Source organism: Convolutriloba macropyga, chromosome 15 (genome assembly GCF_964194025.1).
Source record: "Convolutriloba macropyga chromosome 15, txConMacr16.3, whole genome shotgun sequence".
NCBI classification, from domain to species: Eukaryota; Metazoa; Xenacoelomorpha; order Acoela; family Convolutidae; genus Convolutriloba; species Convolutriloba macropyga.
Genome location: NC_134482.1, coordinates 878,110 through 902,396, shown reverse-complemented (window position 1 = coordinate 902,396; position 24,287 = coordinate 878,110). Strand labels below are relative to the sequence as shown.

The 24,287-nt window shown below is 38.9% G+C and overlaps 1 protein-coding gene across 1 annotated transcript in view; it reads left to right on the top strand.

The window, feature by feature from the left end:
* LOC142354541 (coagulation factor IX-like) overlaps nucleotides 1-15,038 on the top strand; it is a 42,665-nt gene extending 27,627 nt beyond the window's left edge. Inside the window, exons 3-4 of the mRNA XM_075406858.1 lie at nucleotides 67-151; nucleotides 14,885-15,038. Of these exons, the coding sequence (XP_075262973.1) occupies nucleotides 67-151; nucleotides 14,885-15,038 (239 nt within the window). The remainder of the gene's footprint in view (nucleotides 1-66; nucleotides 152-14,884) is intronic.
* Nucleotides 15,039-24,287: the final 9,249 nt, after the last annotated feature.

Below are 24,287 nucleotides of genomic sequence, written 5' to 3'. Positions count from 1 at the left end.
GATGCTTGTTTGTTTTTTTTATTTCATCTCGTACTAGTTAATTGGTAGGTATTTCTTCTGTTTAAGCGATTGTTGAAGTAGAAGTGCGTGATTTCACGGAACCCAACTCAACTGGGCGCAGATTATCAACAACAATAATTGTACACGATGAGTAAGTTGATCCAATTATTTTTTTAATTATGTTTTTTTTCTTGTAAAAATAGCTGCCTTTTGTGTATGGATTGAAGTAACTACAATATAGCGTAATTGAAATTCATGAAATATCAGTAGATTAAAAAATGCTTTATTCATTAAAGCAGGAACAATCATGCTTTATTCACCTGATATGATTCTATTTAATGCTAGCTAGACCAATAAAAGTTTTACGGTTCAAAGCAGTTGTATAAACTGTGTGAACAATAAAAAAAGAAATCGTAGCGGAAATTGTTTCGTGAAATGCGCAGAATAGGGGAAAAAGATAGAAAAGTTACAGGGCGGGGGGTATTGGGGTTAAATAGTAGGTTATTTACCCAATGAGCACATGAGTTACACTAAAAGGGCGAATGAACATCATATAACGATCAGACCAAAATGACAAACGCATGCGAGAGTTTTTATGAATGAAGATAGGGTCTAGGAAATAAACCCCACGGGAAAAACCTCCCACGAAAAAAAAACCCACTCAACTCTATATAGGAAAAAAACCCACGGAAAATAACCCCCACGGAAATAAACCCCCATTTCAAAATTGGATTTCGGTCGTGGTAATTCGTTCGGTTGTGATAGTTTCATATCAAGTCCCACGGGCCGCTGAGGCTTGGCTATGGCCCGCGAGGCATGGCCAAACGCGCTAAATGCGCAGCTCTTTAATAGTAAAGTGGGGATTTATTTCCGTGGGGGTTTATTTCCGCGGGGGTTATTTTCCGTGGGGGTTTATTTCCTATCTTGAACGAAGTGGGGGTTTTTTATCCGTGGGATTTTTTCCGCAACCGATGAAGATAACTGATTTAATTTCAAAATGTTTTCGATTTAGATTGCTTGAACTACGTAAAAATCCTGAAAAGGTACTTATCGACATTTTACCAGCACTCCCCAGGATGAAGTCCGCGACCCAAGACAAGTATAGGCTGACGGACCTGGGTCAGACGGACCTGGATTGCGGACAGGGGGGTCCGGTGCGACCAAGCTCATAGACTGGACAAATTTTCGGTCGCGCCGCTCCGTCTGGCCAATACCGAAAATGGGTCTGTTCTGTCTGGCCAATACCCAAACATCGGTCTGTTTCGTCTGGTCTATACGCAATTTTCGGTCTGTTCGATCTGGCCAATACCCAAACACCGGTCTGTTTCGTCTGGTCAATACCCAGTCGCGGGTCTGTTCGCTCTGGCCCATATCCAATCTTCGGTCTGTTTCGTCTGGCCCATACCCAGTCGCTGGTCTGTTCGCTCTGGCCCATTCACAATAGTCGGTCTGCTTCGTCTGGTCTATAGCCAGGCTTCGGTCTGTTTGGTCTGGTCCATGCCCAATCCTCGGTCTCCTCGGTATGGTCGGTTGGTCCCCTTCACAGGAAATTTTGATAAACTGGAGACCACGAATTCTCATATGGAAAGCTGTCTAAACTCATCAATTGAGTCAGAAAAATACACTTAACGGTAAGCTAAATAAAATTTTCTGTCAACAGTTGGGTTTTGTTTTCTTTCGCGAAACTTTCCTAATTGATTTTTCCTTAGATGAACTAAATAGTGCAAACATCAGTTTTTATGAAATGAATATATTATAGCAAAAGGGTCGGTCTTGGGTCTGTTCGGTCTGGCCCAGGTACTGAGTCTGAATCTTTTCGGTCTGGCCCAGGGTTGTTCAGGGGTCTGTTCGGTTTGGCCCAGTGTTGGCCTTGGGTATGTTAGGTCTGCCCCGAGTCCTGAGTTTTTTCGGTCTGGCCCAGGGTTGTTCAGGGGTCTGTTCGGTTTGGCCCAGTGTTGGCCTTGGGTATGTTAGGTCTGCCCCGAGTCCTGAGTTTTTTCGGTCTGGCCCAGTGTTGGTCTTGGGTCTGTTCGGTCTGGCCCAGGTACTGAGTCTTTACGGTCTGGCCCAGGGTTGTTCTGGGGTCTGTTCGGTCTGGCCCAGTGTTGGCCTTGGTTCTGTTCGGTCTGGCCCAGGTTCTGAGTTATTTTGATCTGGCCCAGCGTTGTTCTGGGGCCTTTTCGGTCTGGCCCCGGGGTTGGTCTTGGGTCTGTTCGGTCTGGCCCAGGTTCTGAGTTTTTTTGGTCTGGCTCAGGGTTGTTCTGGGGTCTGTTCGGTCTGGCCCAGTGTTGGCCTTGGGTCTGTTCGGTCTGGCCCAGGTTCTGAGTTTTTTTGGTCTGGCCCAGGGTTGTTCCGGGGTCTGGTCGGTCTGGCCCAGTGTTGGCCTTGGGTCTGTTCGGTCTGGCCCAGGTTCTGAGTTTTTTTGGTCTGGCCCAGGGTTGTTCCGGGGTCTGGTCGGTCTGGCCCAGTGTTGGCCTTGGGTCTGTTCGGTCTGACCCGGGGTGAACAAAGTCTGTTCTGTCTGGCCCATAACTGAGTTCGGAGCTGTTCTGTCTGAACTCCTCTGTCCGCGAACCATGTCCGTCTGGCCCATACCTGTCTTGGTTCGCGGACTTCATCCTGGGTCATCGTTAATTTTAATTCCAACGGCAGCAAATTTGATCTATTCGGCTACTTGAAAATCGAGAGGGAGGATTCATTCAAGACAATCATAAGTAAAAAAAAGAGGGCCAGCTAAAGTTCTGAAACATCAGTGAACAACTTCCTTGAATATTCCTTACGTTAGAAGTACCGGGTTGACAAACGATTACAATAATAGAACTTTCATATGATGGACCTATGATTTCATGATTAAAATATGTTTCAGAAAATTGGCACGACTACAACTTTGCTATAAATGAAAGTTTTTTTGACAGCAACTTTTTCAAAAACGGAAGCTCTACCACTACAACTTACTTGAGTGAGTTATACGGTGGAAATTCCTCCATAAATTAGTGACAAAGTCTGGACATGAACGCACGATGGTCTGGACATGGACGCAATAAAATTTTGGCGTTGAACGCACGATTTTGATTTGGAAGGCACGATGGTCTGGACATGAACGCACGAAAGTCTGGACATATACCGTTTCGGTCTGGGATGGTCTGGACATATTTGCCTTCGAACGCACGAAGAACGCACGAAAAGTTTTGAACGCACGATAGTCTGGACATATCAACTTTCCGTCTGGGACGGTCTGGACATAGGCACTTTGAGTCTGGGACGGTCTGGACATAGGCACTTTCCGTCTGGGCCTGTCTGGACATATCCACTTTGGGTCGCGCATCTCAACCTGAGCAGCTCTTTTGGCCTTCGTCGTGGATACTCTTAAATTTCTTATACCACAAATGCACTGTGCGCTAACTCCAGTTTGTTAAATGAATATGAGTTTGATTTCTAAGAAAGTTCGGTAACCCATCAATTACCTCTTTTTTTAATTTCATATGCCTATCCATGGGGACACAACCCCATAAAACATTAGATGAAAGCTTTGGATAGAAAAAAATGTTGACGCCACTTCAATTGAGCCAAAAAGCCATCAGACAGCAAGAAATAACGTTTGAAACTGAAAAAACTTAGAATTTGTCAAATCTCAAAAATGGTCAAAACTGAAAAATTTTACAAGTTGGGACCGAAAATCTGTACACCCCCCCGATCTAGGGAAGACAAAACCCGAGCAACCCGAGGTTTTGGCAGACGGTTAGGGTTACCTCTAAGCTACTCATGGACCCAATGAACATTATTGCATCATACCCACAACTGTGGCTATTAGCACTTATATGGTGCAAAATTGGCATTTTTCGATATTTTGTTATTTATTGTTAAATTTCTCAAGTTGTTTATTTTATGATACTTTAGATGACTATTAAAGGTGAAATACCGTACATTCGAGGCATTTAGAGCCACGTAATAATCATCCGTGCTTATGTCAAAAAAACAAATATTGCAGTAATTTGACATTTACTATGTAAACAATGACCTAAATCTTTTTCTTGATTAACCAATCAGAAACAAGTAGCGATGATATTATAATTGATAAATATTTGATTATTTACTTTAATCCAATTGTTTGATTAGTGAAACCGTATTGTATTTAGAACCATTAGAAATTGTTACCAAGAGCAGTTGTCTCTCAGATAGACTAAAAATTGATTCTTAACAAAATTCAGTCTTTTTTGCTGTTTTGCTAGATCTTAAGATCTTGCGAGTTCTTAGTTGAGCTTACTTAACGAGAATTTTGCAACATTACTAGCTACTGGTATAAACCTTTCGAACTTCAGCACGAGATTGAGCACAGATTATCACTGAGGATTTTCTTAACTTCAATCAACAAAATTAAAGTTACAGTCCTTCATTACGTCCGAGCGACTAATTATTTCTGCGAGATCGTTAGTCAATCGAACCCAGTGAAGAACCAGGCCGGCGTAAAACTCGGGAACCAGGCTGTGATATATCGGTTTCGCTGAGATTCTTGAGCAGCCGCAACATTTGGTCCGCCGACCCGGACAACAACAACAGCAGTTACACGAACAGCAACGAATCTTCGATTCAACCTGGTGGACCAAAACACAACCAGCAACGATGGCAAGCAAAAGTCCCAACAGACACTGGAAGACAGCTGATTGGAAAGAGAGTGGAGATAGTGGCCGTCTGTCCATAGACGGCCACTATCTCCAAATGTTTTTATCGACCCATCAACGAATGTCACACAGGAGAGAGTTCACAAACGTTTCAGCACTTACCCGAAAACTACCCCGCTGTTCCAACCGGGTGAAGGACTTTTCTCAACGCAACTGACAAAACCGAGCATTCTCAAGAAACCAGAAGTCCAAAAAGCAATTAGAGTAACGAACCCACCAGCACCGCCGTTGACAAGGAAGACGTTTCAGCAGCAGGGAACGTCAGCAGTTCAAACTAGAAACAGGAGTCAGAGTCCCATTAACTACTCTCGAAACAGGTCTGCCGAGAGCAAAAACAGGAGCACAATGAATCACACCACTCCCCAAGTCGTTTACCAACCAGTACCAAGCAGTGGTACCAGTGGCCTGCCAAAACTAAAACTGACTAAGTTTTCAGGAGATCCTCTGGAGTGGCCAGATTGGTCTGGTCTCTTTGATGTTGTTGTTCATCAAAAGCCATTCAGCGATACAGAAAAGATGCAATACCTCAAGACCAGTCTCACGGGTCAAGAAAAAGCAGCAATATCGGGAATGGGTTCAGCTCACAATCATACTATCATGCTTGGGATATACTCTGTGAGAATTATGGCAGATCAGATATTATAGTCAACGCGCAATTCAAGAAAATACATACTCATCCTCCAGTTCGTCATGGCGATTCTACGAGCATCGTTAAATTCGCAAATGTGGTTACAAATGTGGTAAACACTTTGACTCAACTTGGATACACATCCGACCTAGAATCAGAAGGAGGGCTAAGTTCAACAACGAGAAAACTTTCTCCGCAACTGAGAGAACAGTGGTTGCAGTATATGCAAGATCGTAGACTGCTGAGAGGCAACCTGATTGTTTTCAAAGAGTGGCTTGCCTCCAAAGCTGTAATTCATTAGAACTTACTAGCACAGACAAACTCGTCGTTTGACAGAAACAAATTTTAAAGCCGTGATTAACCGAAGACGAGTACCTTTGCTTCAAACGCTGAAGAGTCGAGCAAACCCAAAATTTTCAAAGCTCCCTTCAAAGACGGGCAACACCCTATTTGGATGTTTGAAAAGTTTAAATCACTGAAAGTAAATGAGCGACGAGAGCATGTCCAGAAGTTTGAAACCAGTTGTTTGTTGTTTGAAGTTCGAAACCAAATGTCCAATTGTTTGAAACCAGGTCACATGTCAAAGGACTGCAGAAGCGGGACATGCAGTGTACCCAGCTGTGGAAGGCGGCACAGCAGGCTTTTGCACAGCGACTTACCGAAGAAGGAAACTACAAAGAATGTCTCAGATGCTACAACGGCAGTAGCAACTAACATCACCCAAGGAGGATTTCCAGAGGTACGAATCAAGCTGACAAATAGAGACTTAAGCCTAACTGTACTAGCAATGTGTGATTCAGGATCCTAGATCTCATTTGTGGACAAATGAGTGGTGTCAAAACTCCAACTCCAAGGCCGAAAAGCATCTCCATCAGTAGCAGGGATCCATGGCTCACAAGATGTCAAGACGGAAATAGTGCCGATAGCTGTTTCAGCGCATGAGAAGTCTCGACCATTAACAACAGTGCAATTCTACGTACACGAAAAACTGAAATTGGGTCACCAGATTGTTGAGTTTCATGAATTGAAAGATCGCTACCCGCATTTGAGGAATTTGCCAGATTAGAGCTACAATCTAAACGATGTTCAAGTGATTCTTGGACAAGACTGTTACGACATTCATCACCCTTTTGAATTCAAGAAATCAGAAGACAAAGCTGCACCATGGGCAGTGAAATCAAAGATTGGCTGGGCCTTAAGTGGTCCACTACCAGCAAGCAGGCAGCAACTCTTGGCACAACAGCAACATCAATTGCAGATGACAAACTAGCAAACCAGTTGAGTAAATGGTGGGACATCGAATCCTACGCTTCAAACTGCGATGTCACCGGACATTCAAAGGAAGAGCAACGAGAGATCCAGACATTGGAGCAAACAACGCGACTCATCGGTGAAAGATATGAAATAGGACTTCTGTGGCGAGAGGACGAAGTGAAGTTACCGAACAACTTCTACTCTGCAACGGGGCAGCTCAAGTCCCTAGAACGACGCCTTTAGAAGAACAAAACACCAAAGAAGCGGTACCAAGAATCCATTGACACAGATGTCAACGCTGGATACGTTCGGAAAGTAGATCAAGCTGAACTGAATGAAACCAGAGACAAACTGCAATGGTATTTACCACATCATCCTGTCATAAACCCGTATAAACCCGAAAAAGTCAGAAGAGTTTGCAACGCAGCAGCAAAGTATCAAGGTGTAGCCCTGAACGACAAACTTCTATCTGGACCAGATCTGCTGCTGAGTTTGATCGGAATCATATTTCGCTTCCGAGAACACCAAATAGCTTTATCAGCCGACATAGAAGCAATGTTTCTTCAAGTTGCTGTCCCGAGCGATGACAGCCGATGCTTACGATTTCTCTGGCGAGAAGATCCAGAGCAAAGAATAGAAGTCTATGAGCACACAAGACACATTTTTGAGGTGAAGAGCTCGCCGACTTGTGCAAATTACGCTTTGCACCAAGTGGCGAAAGATAACGCGAAAGAAGACTAAAATCTTGTCAAAGCGGTTCAGCGAAACTTCTACATGGACGACTTCCTCAAGTCAGTCAAAATCCCTCAAGAAGCGATTGAAATCTACCAGAAAGTCAGAGAGATCCTTAACAAAGGTGGATTCAAAGTGACGAAATAGATAACAAGTGACGATGAAGTCAAGTCACAGATCCCAGAGACAGACAGGTCAACGAAATTTGTGAAAACTTTCGAAGAAGAACCACAATCATCTTCAATCCTAAGACTCAACTGGAATGTGGACAAAGATAGTCTCATAGTCTGTCGTGGAACTGAGCAAGAAGTTCCAGCAAAAATAACTCAGAGAATTGTCCTATCCTTTGTCTCAGCAGTGTTCGACCCACTTGGGATATGTCCACCTTTCACGCTAAGAATGCGGTTCCTACTCAAAAGCATTTGGGCATCAATGGGACAAGCATGGGACAAAGAGTTGTCAGCAGAACACTCAAAACTGTTTAGTGATTGGTGCTCTGAGTTGAGAGAAATAAGAACGATGTCAATAAATCGACTTTATTTTGAAAACGGATGCACAAACCTGAGACTTCACATCTTTATAGATGCATCAGAGGAAGCAATGTGCATTGTTGCATATCTGCAAGATGAAGCAACGGTAAAACTGACATATGTAATAGGAAAATGCCGTGTGGCACCCATCAGACATATGACAATACCGAAGTTAGAACTTCAAGCCGCAGTCTACGGAGTTCGGCTCAGAAAGCAGATACTCAATGAACATGATGTCAGAATTGACAAAATCTATCATTGGACCGACTCATCAACAGTGCTACAGTGGCTACAGGCAGCGCACAAGAAACAACAAGTGTTCGTTGCTAACAGAGTAGCGGAAATACTGGAAAACTCATCGATGGATCAATGGAGACACGTCAAAGGTTTCGAAAACCCTGCTGACATCGGAACCCGAGGAATGTCCATCGAAGGTCTCAAGGAGTCCGTATGGCTAAACGCGCCGGCATGGCTCTGGGCAGATGAAGAAAAGTGGCCAAAGCCGTGGTGCCAAGAGAACGAACTCGAACCCCAGCAAGTTACGAGTACTGTAGCAACAGAAACAAAACTAGAACAACTATTTGACTGTAGACGATACAGTACCTTCAACCGAAGTAGAAACTTCATTGCCTACTGCATGAGGTTCAAGACAAAGCAGAAGGGTACCCTCAAAGCAGACGAAATTCATCAAAAAGAGTAAATACTGTTTCGATTTGTTCAAAACGAAAGCTTCCCGAATGTTTCGAAGTCTATAGCAAACAGCAAAGAAATCTCCAAAACTTTAAACATTGCCAAATTGTCACCCTTCATAGAGGTAGATGGAACATTTAGAGTGAAAGGCCGACTGAAGCATTCAAACCTTGAATACAATGCAAAACATCCAATATTGTTAACAACAAAACATCCAGTTGTACAACTTCTGTTGGAGAAAGCACATCGAGACAACCTACATGAGGGTACAGAGTACGTGAGAAACATGCTCCAACAGGAATACTGGATCATTGGTCTGAGAAATGCATTAAGAAAAATCAAGTCGAGATGTATCAAATGCAGACACAGGAACGCCAACCCAATCCACCCACCAATGGCAGATCTACCCAGAGAACGACTTGATGAACTTGTGTTCTCATTCACCCATACCGGAGTCGACTACTTCGGACCCTTCGAAGTCAAGTTCCCACGACGTACCCTGAATAGATGGTGCTGCCTCTTCGCTTGCCTGACAACGAGAGCAGTACACATCGAAGTTGCACAGTCATTGGACACCGAGTCATGTCTAGCTGTAGTGACAATATTCATTGCAAGACGTGGCTACCCGAACACCATCATTAGTGATAACGGAGCAAACTTTGTTGGAGCAGCCAATGAGCTAAAAGCATTCATGAACGAGTGGGACAAATCTAAAATTGAGAGTGTTTTAGCACAGAAAAATATTGTTTGGAAATTCAATCCTCCCGGAGCTCCTCACTTTGGTGGAATCTGGGAAAGACTGGTTCAAAGTTGCAAGAGGGTCATGATTGCAATCTTGGACAACAGAAGTTTCACCGACGAGGTACTCAGCACAACAATGTGTCTTGTAGAGCAGACTCTGAACGCAAGACCCCTGACAGCAGTAAGTGACGACCCTGAAGATTTGACAGCACACACACCTAATCTATTCTTGCTAGGACGAAAGAACGCGAGTGCACCATTCATGCCATCCAGTGAACGCTTCCACGACCTGAGACAATCTTTCAAAACGGCTCAAGCATATGCCGACATGATCTGGAAAAGATGGACTCGCGAATATCTTCCACAATGGAACCAGAGATCGAAGTGGTCAAAAGAACATGTGCAAAACCTAAGAAGGCGAGTTAGTTTCGCTAGCAGATGACTCTGTGAAACGCTGTGAATACAAATTTGGACGAATCATTGAGATCTTCACTGGCAACGACGGAGTTGTGAGATCAGCGAGAGTCAAAAAAGCACATGGAGAGCTAAACCGGCCAGTCGTGAAGTTAGCGCCAGTATTCTACGATGGTGTTTCCGAGATCGAAAACAGGGCCGGCAATGTTGGCGCCACTTCAATTGAGCCAAAAAAGCCATCAGACAGCAAGAAATAACGTTTGAAACTGAAAAAACTTAGAATTTGTCAAATCTCAAAAATGGTCAAAACTGAAAAATTTTACAAGTTGGGACCGAAAATCTGTACACCCCCCCGATTTTGGGAAGACAAAACCCGAGCAACCCGAGGTTTTGGCAGACGGTTAGGGTTACCTCTAAGCTACTCATGGACCCAACGAACATTATTGCATCATACCCACAAGCACTTATATTAGCACTTATATGGTGCAAAATTGGCATTTTTCGATATTTTGTTATTTATTGTTAAATTTCTCAAGTTGTTTATTTTATGATACTTTAGATGACCATTAAAGGTGAAATACCGTACTTTCGAGGCATTTAGAGCCACGTAATAATCATCCGTGCTTATGTCAAAAAAACAAATATTGCAGTAATTTGACATTTACTATGTAAACAATGACCTAAATCTTTTTCTTGATTAACCAATCAGAAACAAGTAGCGATGATGTTATAATTGATAAATATTTGATTATTTACTTTAATCCAATTGTTTGATTAGTGAAACCGTATTGTATTTAGAACCATTAGAAATTGTTACCAAGAGCAGTTGTCTCTCAGATAGACTAAAAATTGATTCTTAACAACTTCAGTCTTTTTTGCTGTTTTGCTAGATCTTAAGATCTTGCGAGTTCTAAGTTAGTTGAGCTTACTTAACGAGAATTTTGCAACATTACTAGCTACTGGTATAAGCCTTACGAACTTCAGCACGAGATTGAGCACAGATTATCACTGAGGATTTTCTTAACTTCAATCAACAAAATTAAAGTTACAGTCCTTCATTACGTCCGAGCGACTAATTATTTCTGCGCGATCGTTAGTCAATCGAACCCAGTGAAGAACCAGGCCGGCGTAAAACTCGGGAACCAGGCTGTGATATATCGGTTCCGCTGAGATTCTTGAGCAGCCGCAACAACAAAAGATGTCCACTCAGGTGCTTTTCTTTCTCCTAAACACTAATTTGTCTTGCTATTAACATTCCTCTTTCTGCTTGGGCAACTTTTTGTCACAAAAGTGCTGGTTTTCAATTTTTTGTGCCCGTATGTTTTCTCATTTTTTTTGGATGCTAAAGAAGCATTATGAGCGTCTACAGGTACAATAGGATCTAAGAAAGTGGCTGCAACTTCTTATAGTCTTTTGACGCCCATCTGGAAAGCGCTTACGTTTCATACAGCTGCAGTTAATAAACCCCGCAACAGCTAACAAAACCTTAAATGGAAAATACTTCCAAAGAAATACTATTATTAGTTTCGTTTGGCGGTTAGTTCGATTCACCAAAAATGAATCCTTTTGGAAGTGAAGCAAATTAAGACAATTAGCATAAGCCCATGAAAATTCTGTTGCAATCATTTTCACAAAGAGATCATAAAATAATAGATTTCAACTCTAGTACTTTTAATTAGCTGCCAATAATGGAAAAAAATTGCACAATCACAAAATGACAAAGATTACAAGTATAAACCTCAATTGTCCGTATCTTCGTGACTGATTGATCTATTTTCAGAAAAAAATGTTTTATTTTCAGAATTGTCTTTCAATGGCGCAGTTCATTCATTTCTTCATATAAATGTTTTGTCTGAAATCAGCGTGAGGAGTGCCGAGGAACAAGATTATGATTATTTCTGTTCATATTATGTTTAGTGTGAGATCAAATAAAAAATTGTGTGTCGACACACGATTTTTCGGGAAAAAAACTGACACACGATAAATCTGGCTGTTACATGATTTTTCATGTAAATTAACCTAAATTTCTCCAGTTGGGCATCACGTTTTCTAGTTTGATTTTCATGAAATTTCTTGTATATTTTCATGTAAAATCACACGAGTATTCGCTTGTTTGTACATGATTTTTGTGTTATTTCACGTGATTTTCATGTGATTAAGAGGTGACATTACTTTACATGAGAAATCACATGAAAATTCATTTCAATAACACAAAAAATTGTGATGCCCAACCCAAGAAATTTGTGTAAAATTACATGAGGTATCGTGTGTATGAAATATCGTATTTATCGTGTGTCACTTTTTCTCCGAAAAATCGTGTGTCGACACACAATTTTTCATGTGATCTCACATGAGTGAGTTTAAGAGTGTAAATGAACTCTATGGTAGCAATTCCCTCAAACAACATTGCCAGTTTTTTAGCTTATTTTGTGCATCCACTTAAACTTATTAGACCACAAATGGACTGTGCGTGGGCTAGGCAAGTCTTTGGTTTGCAGTCTAATTGTTTTGACGCCCCTTGTGGGGGAGGAATTATATATTCAAATGGGATTTTTTGTTCAGACAATTTTGGCCGATCGATATATTATTCGTAGAGAAAAGCGAGTGGTACGATTAAAAAGCTAGTGCAGCGTAGAGTTAGGAATTAAAGAGATTTTTTGAATCTAGTTTTTTCCGAAGAGTTATCGAGGTCTAAAGTTTTGTGTGAACACAGGACATTTGGCATGATTTCGTTCAATGTTAGCTTAATTTTTGTTCAAAGTAAGATATTTTCTTTGACAAAATCAATTCAAGACTATATTGCACGCGATTAAATGAAACAATCTTTGTTCCTAATAGACGAAAGGCGACAAAAATGCTGATTTTGGTCTCATGGGTAAGTTTACTATAAAAAAACTCGAATACTCATTGGGAGCTGTTTTTTTAGATAACTTTTGGCACTTTTTCTGTTTATTAAAGTCACCTATAGACAAATGAAGTTCCATATCAAGATTCCCTTAAAGACGAACCTCACTTAAAGTCAAATGAAGCCCAATGAACAAAAAAATCGTTTTTTCGAGGGATCGCACTTTTGGCTTCTACTCAGACTTTTCGTAATTTTTGATAAAATTTTGATTTTCACTTTGAGGTTTTTCTAAATTTTTGAAGACCTACAGCGTAGACTCGCTGACTAAAAGTGCAAGAGGCTCTTTAATGATGATTAAGCGAATCTATCTAATGCTTTGAGTAGACAGCTAATGGCTGTCAAGTCATTAAAAAAATTTTCGACTTTTTTGAACATTAACCGATATAAAACCTATTTTTTAAAAATCTATGCCATTTTCAGTAATGACAGGATCTTGTGCTTTTCAACTAAAACCAAAATTAATCTCTATAGCGACTTTGATTTCTAACTATTGGTTTTATGACTTCAACGCCACGAGGTTTCATACTTTTTAAATAATTTTTGGATTTTTTTCTCATTATATTTGTTTATTTTGAAATCTTATAACCTTATCATAGTACTGATGGTTATCATTTGCTTAAAAAAACGTTCAATGGGTCATAGAGAAAATTTTTCAGAGAAAAACTTATAGTTTAAATGGTCTAGACAACCTCTCGCACTTTTCTAATGAATTTTTGGTTTTTGCCTGTATTTGTTGTTATTTTCGTAGCCATAAGAATTATTGTGATGTTTTATTGATGAATTATGAATATAAGACACCATCAATGAATTCCTTTGGACGCTATTGAATTTAATTGCGTTTATATTACTTGTTTTTCGTAAATATTTGTTTTTTTGATATACTTGTTCATATTTGTGGATTTTTTGAAGTCAATTTTTGAACGAAGAAGCATCCCATTGCTGTTACAAAATCATTGAAGATAAATTTCTTTTACTGAAAAGTTCACTTTTCAATGGCTTTGAAACTTTTCTCTCTCTTGTTAATTTTCTGTTTTTGACTGTTTATATTCTTTTTGTAGTCGTAAACGCTGAGAGGTCTCACAAGCTTCTAATTGAGGATTGAATGAATGATGACACTCAATGTAGTCAATTTAATAGCTTTAAATTTTATTTTCTTCGTTTTCAAATGTTTTAATTTTTTTTTCAGATTTTGTTGTTCTGATCTAGAACGCTATTTTTTAGCATATTCGCGTGATAACAGATACCAATGATTTTCAAATAAGAACCAAGTGAGCTTATTTAATCATTCAGTATAATTTTAGCTGATTTTGTATAATTAAAACGTAAATAAGAGAAACAATATTCAGATAAAACTAATGATTTTAATGGCTACAAAAAAATGTTTTTTTTTTGCGATTTGTTTGTTTTTTTTTTTAGTTTTTCTACAACTTTCGTTCGATTCTATGGCTTAGCCTAAACAAATACAGTTTCTATCGGTTTCGTATAGACTTTTTTGTAACTTTTTAATGAAATTTTTTTTAAAGGCTAATGGTTTTTGACATGTATGAAGTTATGCAACGTTTTTTAAAATGTTGATTGATTTTTGAAATTTACCTCATTATTTCTTCTTTTCGATTTGTTTGCTAGATTTATTAGGGAAAAATCCCATCTTCTGCGTAGTTAAAAAGAATAAATTTGTTTAGTTAAGATTTCATCTGAATGCATTTTGACGTTGTTACACTGTGCTTTTAAATTTAGATATTGAGTTTTTAACGTAAAGTTTTCGTTTTTGCTGATTTTGCTGCTTGTTTTGTTCTCGTAGTCTTTTTAATGGCAGATCTCGTGATTGCTTTAATGAGGTTTGGCATTATGTAATTCAATCAGTAGTTTGGTTGTGTAAAAATTTTCTAAACTCTAACATGTTTTTGATTATCTCTTCACTTGGTTGACATTTAAGTCAAGAATGTAGATGAGCTCGGGTCGGAATATCATGTGCAAACGCACATTAAAGAGCCTCCTGGTTTGTATAGATATCCCAATTTGGCTTTTGAGACATATAAATTGTTCCGGATCAGCCAGAACTCTAAAACCACCACAGGAATCACATAGAACAAGAAACACACAGAACAAGAATCATACAGCATATGAAGGAAGTCCCATAAATGGGGAGGAGAGAAAATGCCATTGAATCCTTATTTATTTCAAGCGTTTTTAACTGCGTTGATTTTTTCACAGCAGTTTAAAAATGAACGAAGTTTTCAAAAAAAGTCGAAAAAGAGACGGAAGACTAATAAAAATGTAGTACAAATCACGCACACTTGCTCTTTTTCAGATTTCTCGTCTATCAAGATCCGGAAACCAGACATTTATGGATTTGGCATGACATTGCTCTTCTGGAGTTGAATGAAAGTCTGAGCGAGGCAATGGTCATCAAGCCATGCTACGATGTGCTGGAATCCGATGAAACAAACCATTCTATAGGTTAGAAAAACGTGTAATAATCATAATAATAAATTGTTCTAGAGTAGGATGTACACTTGATTGCAACACATATGGTATAAATTTTATACCACGATAACAAATCTACTCGACAGGTCATCAATAGGTCCAAGAGGTTCGAATCTAGCGATGACCTTTACCCCATAATCGACTTCTGCAACATAATCGACCTTTACCCCATAATCGACTTCTGAGTATACATTTCCTGAATTTACACATTGCTTAGATAAGATTTCAAAAATTTTTGCATGTGACCCTTCAATCCCAGGTTGTTTAGTTTGTCCAAACAAATACTATGTTTAAATGTATCAGACGCTTTCTTGAGATCGATGAACACAGCTTTAATTTCTGCAATACCATCCTCCCAATCTTGCCTGACGCTCTCAATAAAAGATACCAAGGTTTCAACAGTGCAGTTTTTTGGCCTAAACCCAAATTGATTTTCGTTTAATAGTTTGAATTTTTCCAGAAAAATTAGCATTCTTTTCTGAAGCAAATTCTCAATAAATTTTCCTATTGTTGGCAGCAAACTGATTGGTCTGTAATTTTCAGCAACTTTAGGATATCCCTTTTTATACAGTGGGATAAATACGGATTTTTAAGCAGTTCGGTAAAATGCTGTTTTCAAAACATTTGTTGAAACAAATCTGATTAGACTATCAAAACGGATATCAACATCGATCTTCATTACTGTTAGGCTCTCCTTTGCAAACATCGTGCCTATTGTGGGCCGGTCAATTTTACAGTTAATGTATTTCATAACGAAACTCTACAATTCAAATACGCCTCTTAAAAAGCGGATTAGCATTAAGGGAAAAACGCTATGATTTACAGTCTTTTCAATCCTTTACGCTTCACTAAAAACAAATTCCTGATTTAAAAATGGTACAAATGAATCGTCAGCCATGTAAATAATCATATTCCAAATGGCACAAACGCAGGTCAGCTCTTCTAAAATTGGGGTCTGCAGCTGAACTTCACACTGGATGGAGAATTGGTTGCCAAAGAAAGCATTTAGCTTATCTTGACCTGTCCAAAACCACTTAAAACAAAGAAGATGACAAACGAAGATTTGGAACATTTATAAACAAACTTTTTCAAAATGGACGATTCAGAAAAACTAAAAAAGTCTACGATGCGTACGCAAGTCACCAAAGGTTCCCTCGTTGTCAATTTGTCCACCCAAAACGCTTAAAATGATCCCAAAAACAATATTGTACCATCGGTTTTCCAGAAATGTCTTCAACTGTGATCATCATTTCTGTATGATTTTTGATAATAGGGTATAACTATGTGAAGCAGTAATCTGGTTTTTCTAGAGCGTTTAAATCTGCCAAAATATCTAACAACTTTGGAAGCTGTAGATCCTTTTCTTGCTCCAAACAATCATAAGAGAAAGATTTTTCCCTAAAAACTCGAAAATCGATCAGGTTACGTCAACGTTGAAAAGAGGTAATGAGTCAGAAACTGAATGTTATCAACCAATCAGCTTACTCTGCTTTGTATCAAAAATTTTTGAGCGTCCGATATTTAATATTTTGTACAGTTCTGCCGGCACCGGTTTCACGAAAAATAAATTGGCTTTCGAAGGTACGGGCCAGAAACGCTACAGTTGTTGTTCTATCTTGACTCACTATACCAGAATTACGACGACAACAACGTAGAAAATCTGACAATATTGTATCTCGACTTCGTAGAGGTCTTCGATAAATTTGCCCACAAAGTAACTCATGATCAAATTGTTTCAATTGCGACTGCTAAGCTTCTAATGAGACAAAAGAGAGCAATATGTTTAATGAAATTGGAGACATCAGGCACAGTTATTGCCATTAACAGAGTTTGAAAAGTGTCTATACGGGGACTGGTCCTTTTTCTATGTTCATAACCCATTTACTAGTTGAATTGTCGATATGTCAAACTTTTTGTACTTTGGTTATTGCATTAAATGAAGATCATCTTAAAAACTGTGCTATAAGTATGCGAAATTGATGCTCCCAAAACGAAACGCAACTAAACACCACTAAATGTATGCTTCTAAAAATAAAAAGCACAAAGACAGCCACTATGTTAACATTCGAAATGAAACCAACAAATGTGCAGTTTGATCTCGGGTTAAGAATCAACCTAAATCTCACTCGGAATAGTATTTTTACCACGAGAGTTAATAGGTGTCGTCTTCTGAATTTCTGCTAGGCTCAACAGTGAGGGGACTCTGTCGCCCAGAAGATCGATCAAATAAAATAACCAAAGGTTTTGAATTGGTGAAGCAAGCGTTACTTTGTTACTCTGCTATTTCCCCTCTTCCACTCTTGTATGCTGTTGCGAATTAGATTGCCTTTTTAAATAAGTTAATTCACAATGGGGCTCGTAATATCAATTCTAATTATATGGATAACAAATGTAAGAAATTTACTTGCACATCAAAGGAAAAGACAAACTTAAGAAAATTTATAATAGTAATTCAAATAATAATAATAAAACCCGTGGTTCACTTCCAAAATGAACTAAACCAAAAACGCTCACAGTGTCCCAACTGGTCTTGCAATTACAAGCTTTTAGAGTTCAGTCTCACTTAACTCTGTCTCCTCTCTGCTTTTCACACTAGCTTTTAAAGTTTAGTCCCACTAAACCCAATACTTTCTCTCGCTTGTGCAAAAATCTCTCCTGTGTCCGAACTTCTGCTGTGTCTCAACAAATTGCTTCAACTATCTCTCATCTCTCTGTGTGTCACTTCAATTTATACTCAACCAATAAGCTCTTATCTTTAGCAAACACACCTTAATCTCTTAAGTAAACATTGCAACTTACACTTGAAATCTGTCTCATTCTGTAGGATGGCTTTGTTTGCTATGCAAACAAACCAATATCAAATTTCGTTCTGCCATTCAATTGCTACCAAACATTGTTCAATCTTTAGTACACAACCTTTGGAGTCATATGTAAACAAACCGACTCCGCTTTATCGCATATATGCACTTGACATGTCAATCAGTGTTTGCTTAGTAAAAATGGAACGTTACTCTGATAAGTTCTTAGTCCTCTATTTGCGCTATCAAATTAACTAGATGCAATCAATCCCCGTCAAAAATCACGTGTTGTATGAATGACTAAACTCAACTCTACGCTTAAGAGCAACTGCTATTCCAAGTCTTCACAGCATTTCATGCAATTCCCCACATAAAAACTGCGAAAAGTCCAATATTCCTAAAAGCTCACAATTTGACCTCTAGGGGTCAATCAGCGGTCAATCATCCAAGATGAAGGGTCAAGTTGATAAAACAAATTGTTGTCATAGAAAGTTCTCTCATATTTGCACCTAACCACAAAATTTCATGGCCAAACTCCCACTAGAACACAAGCAATAACCGCGCACACTTTTTGTCGACATCGCGGATGACATCAAAACTCAAACTTAATAACTCGCGAGGTAGTGTTCAAAACGTCTTCGGGTAAACATTTCTAGTAAATACAGGTTGCCATCAATTTGCCTGCCGAGTTTCGTGACCTACGGATTAGGCATTGCGAGTCGTTTGCAATTTGATTATTCTTAAGGAGTCGTGTCAGCCAAAACACGAAAAATCCTAGATCGGGAAAAGTGATCGGGGTGGGCATATTTTGCCACTAATTGTCTCAGGTTATCATATTGTTACCATTCTAAAGTCATTCGGTCACTCAAAAAGGCTAATTTCCGGTTTTCGGCACTCCAGTTATCCCTAAGCACCGACTTCCGGTCGCACCCAGAAGTTAAAATAGCACCAATTGAAAGCCATTGAAAAGTTACCTTAACCCTCCAAAAATCATAGGGATACTACCAGTGCTCCACGAGCAATTCAAGTTTTACACTCCGCAGCACGGACGTGCGCTAGTACCGTGCAGGTTGGTGCGGGGTCTAATATGACCTCAAAATTGGATTCCTCGTACCCAAATTACTCTATCCCCCAAACTTCAGGTCAATCTCACTTCAACTTTTCCAAAAAAACTATTTCAATTTAGGCAATAACTACTTTTTTGTGACAATTACCAGTATTCTCAAAAATCGCCATTTTACATTCTAAACCCTTACCAAGATCATGCAAAAACCTTATTTCATTTGTGCATGCCATTTCGACTGACTAATCCCATTATTTTTTACTCAAACAGTCATATTTCACACATTAAAACGCCGAAAAACTTTCAAACCACACTACTTCCGGTGTTAGTACCCGGGGATGGGTGGTCTGATTGGCGTGAAAATTATACTCCCCATCGTTGACTTGTTATTAACCAATAATTCTTTCCCCTCCCGGGAGGGGTCGGACAAATTATGTACCCAAGGTATTTCGAAAACCTGATAAGTTGCCTTTTTATTTACTCTAAATCAACAAAACTTTACTTGACTAACTCATATCGAAAAGGTGTAACCGGTCACACATCCCTATTATATATGGAAAATCATCAGGGGAACATCTCCACAATTTTTCAGAGTTCATTGATGAATATAACTTAATGAGTTGAGGAGTACCAGGTTTTTGGTGCCAACTAATTTGCGAATTCAAAATCAAACTTTTAGTTACTGCAAATTGAAATTCCAATTCTCTTCAAAATATCTAGTTCACTTCAAATGTTTGATCTCTGGTTTTCTTCTATATTTAAATCACACATTTCATTTTTAGTCTGATGCACAAATTCAAATTTGCTAATTAAACGAAATATATCGACAGAGCGATATGCTTTTGTTCATTAATTTGTTTGTTTAAGATATATCACTCAACTACCCTCCCCGGCGCATTCGATACAATAACCCTTTGAGAAAGAACGCTTATTTCAAACACCTAATGAACTTGTCTAAGTTGACCTAAATTCTCTAACTTACAATATCTGGTTATAACAATTCCCTGCATCCTACAATAGGGTTTTAAGTGCCTTTCCAACTGAAAAAAAACCCTTTCAGCAGAATCTTTTGTTGGTCTACGTTTCTCAATTCTCACAGACGAACAAATCAAAAATTTTAGAAGCTCTGAAAGAGTGCAAGAAATTACAAACGTTTGAAAACTTATGGCAAATTTTGATTACAAAGATCTACTGGTACATCCTAAGCTGTTGGCTCTAAGCTTAAGCGTCAAAATGCACATTATCTTTAGACATAATTGAATACAACGTTACTGTAGAACTACATAGAATCACTTAAAATAAAATCATAGAATTCACTAGAGAAAAACAGACCATCGGAACAAATGGCTCATACAAAGCGGACGAAAATTTCTTCTTCTGCACAAAATTTGTTCACAGAAATTTACACCAGCTACGGATAATAACTATACAAACACACTATTTTCATAGTTTAATTTAATGGGATTATGACACGAGGGAAAAATGAACCTAGCGAATTGTTTGTGAATGCTATAAATGGAGAAAACCAGACTAAACTGAAACTAATTCATGAACTGAACTCATTTGGGTCTAAGAATTTTTTGGATGTGTTTTAGACTGAACTAACGTTTCATAGAACAGAATTAAGCCGTTTTCAAGTTTTCAAAAAAATAAAAAAATGAAGACTTGAACTAACATTATTAATCGTAATTCTATCAAATATAATAGTTTGATTTCTTCTAAGTTCTTTCCAAGTAGAGGAAAAATATTCAGGTTGAAAAAAGTTCCTTGATAGCATTTTCACCAGCCAAAATTTATGCGACCTTCAACCATCAACTTGTTTAATATGAGTTCTTTATTCTCTCATAATTCTATTCATCTGCTCAGTAATATCTCATATTTTGTCTCTTTTTTAGTTTTTCGTAATTTCTTGTTCACATGTGCTCCTAAAATTTGGATCTTCATCATGTATCACGTTGACTGGAATGTAATTCCAAGTTGGAGTTTCATCTTGCTTAATTTTCATTTTGTCTTCGAAATAAAGAGGACATAGGTAAAATCTCAGCAGAGTCTGAGAATTTTTAATCAAGAATTTTTTATTCACTCCGTTAACCGAAACTCAAGCGTAAAAATAAAAATAATGTCATTGGAGCCGCAAATCACTAAAGTTGTACATCAACCCAAAATACTTATTTCTAAACTCATCATTAGCGTATGAATTTATAGACATAAATAGTAGCAATGGTAAGTCAAAGAATTATGCCGTCAAAACTGATTTCCACAAAAAATTCACAGTTCGCTACCAAATAGAACGGAAAACTGCTGATAGAATCGGAGATGAAAATTAAATTGGAATCGAAAAAAAAACTGCTTGATCGAGGACATACGCGAAAAAGGTCAGCAAGCACGGATTTGAACTTCATATAACCAAGTGGTTCGGAAAAAACAGTCAAATAAACTAGAACTCTTTCAAAAAACAATAAATTTCTAAGTGTTTGTGTAGAAATACAGCTAGAAAAATTTACCTCCTCTTCCTACGGCATTGTGCTTTTAGAATATTAAGCGATGATTTGAAAAGCAGAAACTAAATTGAAACCGGATTATGCTGATATATAACCGACGGACATAACTGCCAAATTTCAGAAGGCAATAACGATGGAATTGGCCTAAATAATCATACTGCTTCTTGGACGATATCCTCTTTGTGGCAAAAGAGACAAAGATCATCATATGAATCTCGATACGAAAAACCTAAGAAAGCTAGATAGTACAAATTCACAAATTAAATCAGCCAATTGCTTTTTTGCAAAAAAATAGAATAAGTGACTGGGATTTAACGTTACATGCAGCGATCTGAAACGATAAGAAAAAAAGTGCGAACCCTGATGTAAAAACTTATGAAAAATAATATAAAATGTTATTAAGACACAATGGATTCCTTCAAAAGAAGTGTGATCATTCTTGGGCTCAGTCCACCACCTGTTTAGTTTCAATCCGCATCTAAGAAAATTGTGTCATCCTCTCCGACCCCCTGAAGGATCTTTGCAGTTTAGTGAGACAGATGTATACATGGAATGCATTTTGAAGAGATAAACATTTGTGTACCGAAACAACCAAAATTTCTGAAGAACAAACTTTTGTAATAACCTCACTTGGCATCAAAACCCAAGCACACGCGCCTCGAAAACTCTTAAAGCACTTTGGTGTCTCAGAAGAAATTTTCACAACAAAACTCTCCCTCAAGCTAATTTGAACGCATACAAGGGTTACATTGTACCAATCATATCCTACGCCTCTCAAGTGCTGCATCCGTCCAAATGCGATCTAGTACTCAGCGAAAGAATCCAAAAAGAGACGAAAAAGATAAGAGGTTCTTCTCTCACATATAAGGAACGTTTAATCAAACTGAGAACTCAACCTCTATTTTTTTTACTTCGAACTTCATAGCTTATTACTAATATGTTATTTCATAAACAATAAGTACAACATGTCATAGCAAAATATATACGTTTGAACAAAATTAATCGGACAAGACAAGGAGCGAAATTTGAAATCAACCTTTCGAAAAACGATTATTAAAAATCGACGAAAATATCTGGCCGAGAAGTTTCTATGTTTATAATATTGTCAACAACCACTTAGATCTTACAGACAACAAAATTATAAATATCGGTTCAGTAAAATTTATTGGAGATTGTTCTTTGAAAAGTCGAACGAAATTGACATGTGCACTTGGAGAGTTTGCTGCCTGTGCAAAAACTGCAACCCAATTTTGAAACTATTTCTTTTATAGCGATAAGTGTGCTCCAACTTGTGCATTGCAGAAGCCTGAACTACTACTACTACTGCTTCAACACTTTAATTCCAAATATGAAATAAAGGCACGGTTGGCAACAAATACAAACAAAACAAGAAGAGTTATTTGTTTGGTTATTCTGTGAAGTGCTGTACGACGAAATTGTTGAAGGCATTCTTTGACCCGGTTGCTGCTTTCTCCTGCAATCTGGTGAACGATACTTTGTTTCGTACACAGTCTCCTTCGATTTGACTCATCCACGTTTTCCGTTGCCCCCCAGGAGCGCGTCTAGCATGGACGTATTGATCGGGCGGGTCCCAATCGAAGGCACTGCGGGCTAATCTTCCTGGTTCCATTCTCTGGATGTGTCCGTACCATTTTATCCGTTTGAGCATGATCATCGTGGATAGTTGGGGCATTCGTGATCTTGACATAATTTCTTCGTTCGTTGCTTTCTCCAGATATGACACACGTAGAATTCTCCGAAGACAACCACAGTGGAAACTCTCAAGTTTTCTCTCCATTAATTTCGAAAGAGTCCAAGTCTCTGAGCTGTACAGCACGGCTGATAAAACGAGTGCTTTGTACAAATTGCACTTGAGGTGCACGCTGAGCTGCTTGCTCTTCCAGAGATTTTGGAAGTTAGCAAACCGTTGTCTACCTTCTGCAAGTTTGCAATTGACTTCCTGCAGGTCTCCATGCTTGAGGCCTTTGCGTTCAAGCCATGCCTGTTTGTCTGCACGTAGAGCTTTTCTGACTTCCTTACAGCAGTTTGTGAACTCTAACAACGCCACCGCGCTGCTGTGTTTCTTCAACTGTAGATCAGCTCGTTTCCGGATAAGTTCAGGAGAATCTGGAGAAATCCAAGGTTTGTTCACTCGCTTGTCCGGAAGGAGGCATTTCACTGCTGCTTGGTTCAGGGCTTTTCGAAAATTGTCCCAAGACTGCTCTGTATTCTCGAAATCGCCGCTCTTATCAAGATGTAACTTGACCTCCTGCGTGAATAAGTCACGCGTTGTTTCATCTTGCAGCTTTGCAGAACTGATTCTGGGCGTGAAACATGGCTTTTTAGACAAAAGTTTCATAGATACTTCCGCAATGACCAGTTCATGATCGGTAATTGTGGTTTTCCCTCTTCTGGTCCTCACATTCGTCAGACATCCTCTGTATCTCTCTGCAAACAGAATGTGATCCAGCATCTTTTTTCGACAACTCGGATCGGGAGGGTTGTAGGTGTACCGATGCACTTGTCGATGCTGGAACCATGTACCACCTACGAGCAATTTGTGTGAAGTGCAAAAAGATAACAACTTTTCCGAGTTTTCATTTTCTTCACCCATTCCAAACGGACCTCTGCAGCTCATGGTGTCTTTCAACTGGTGTCCAGGCTCTGCATTGAGATCACCAATGACACAAATACGCTCCCTATTTTTGAAGCTGGAAACTAGGTCTGAAAGTTGACTCCAAAACAAATCCTTCTCTTGGAGACTAGCTTCATTCGTAGGTGCGTAGCAGACAACAACAGCTAGATTGGCTCTCCTCCGAGCCGCGAACTTGACGTAGCAAATACGTTCACTTAGAGCCACTTATT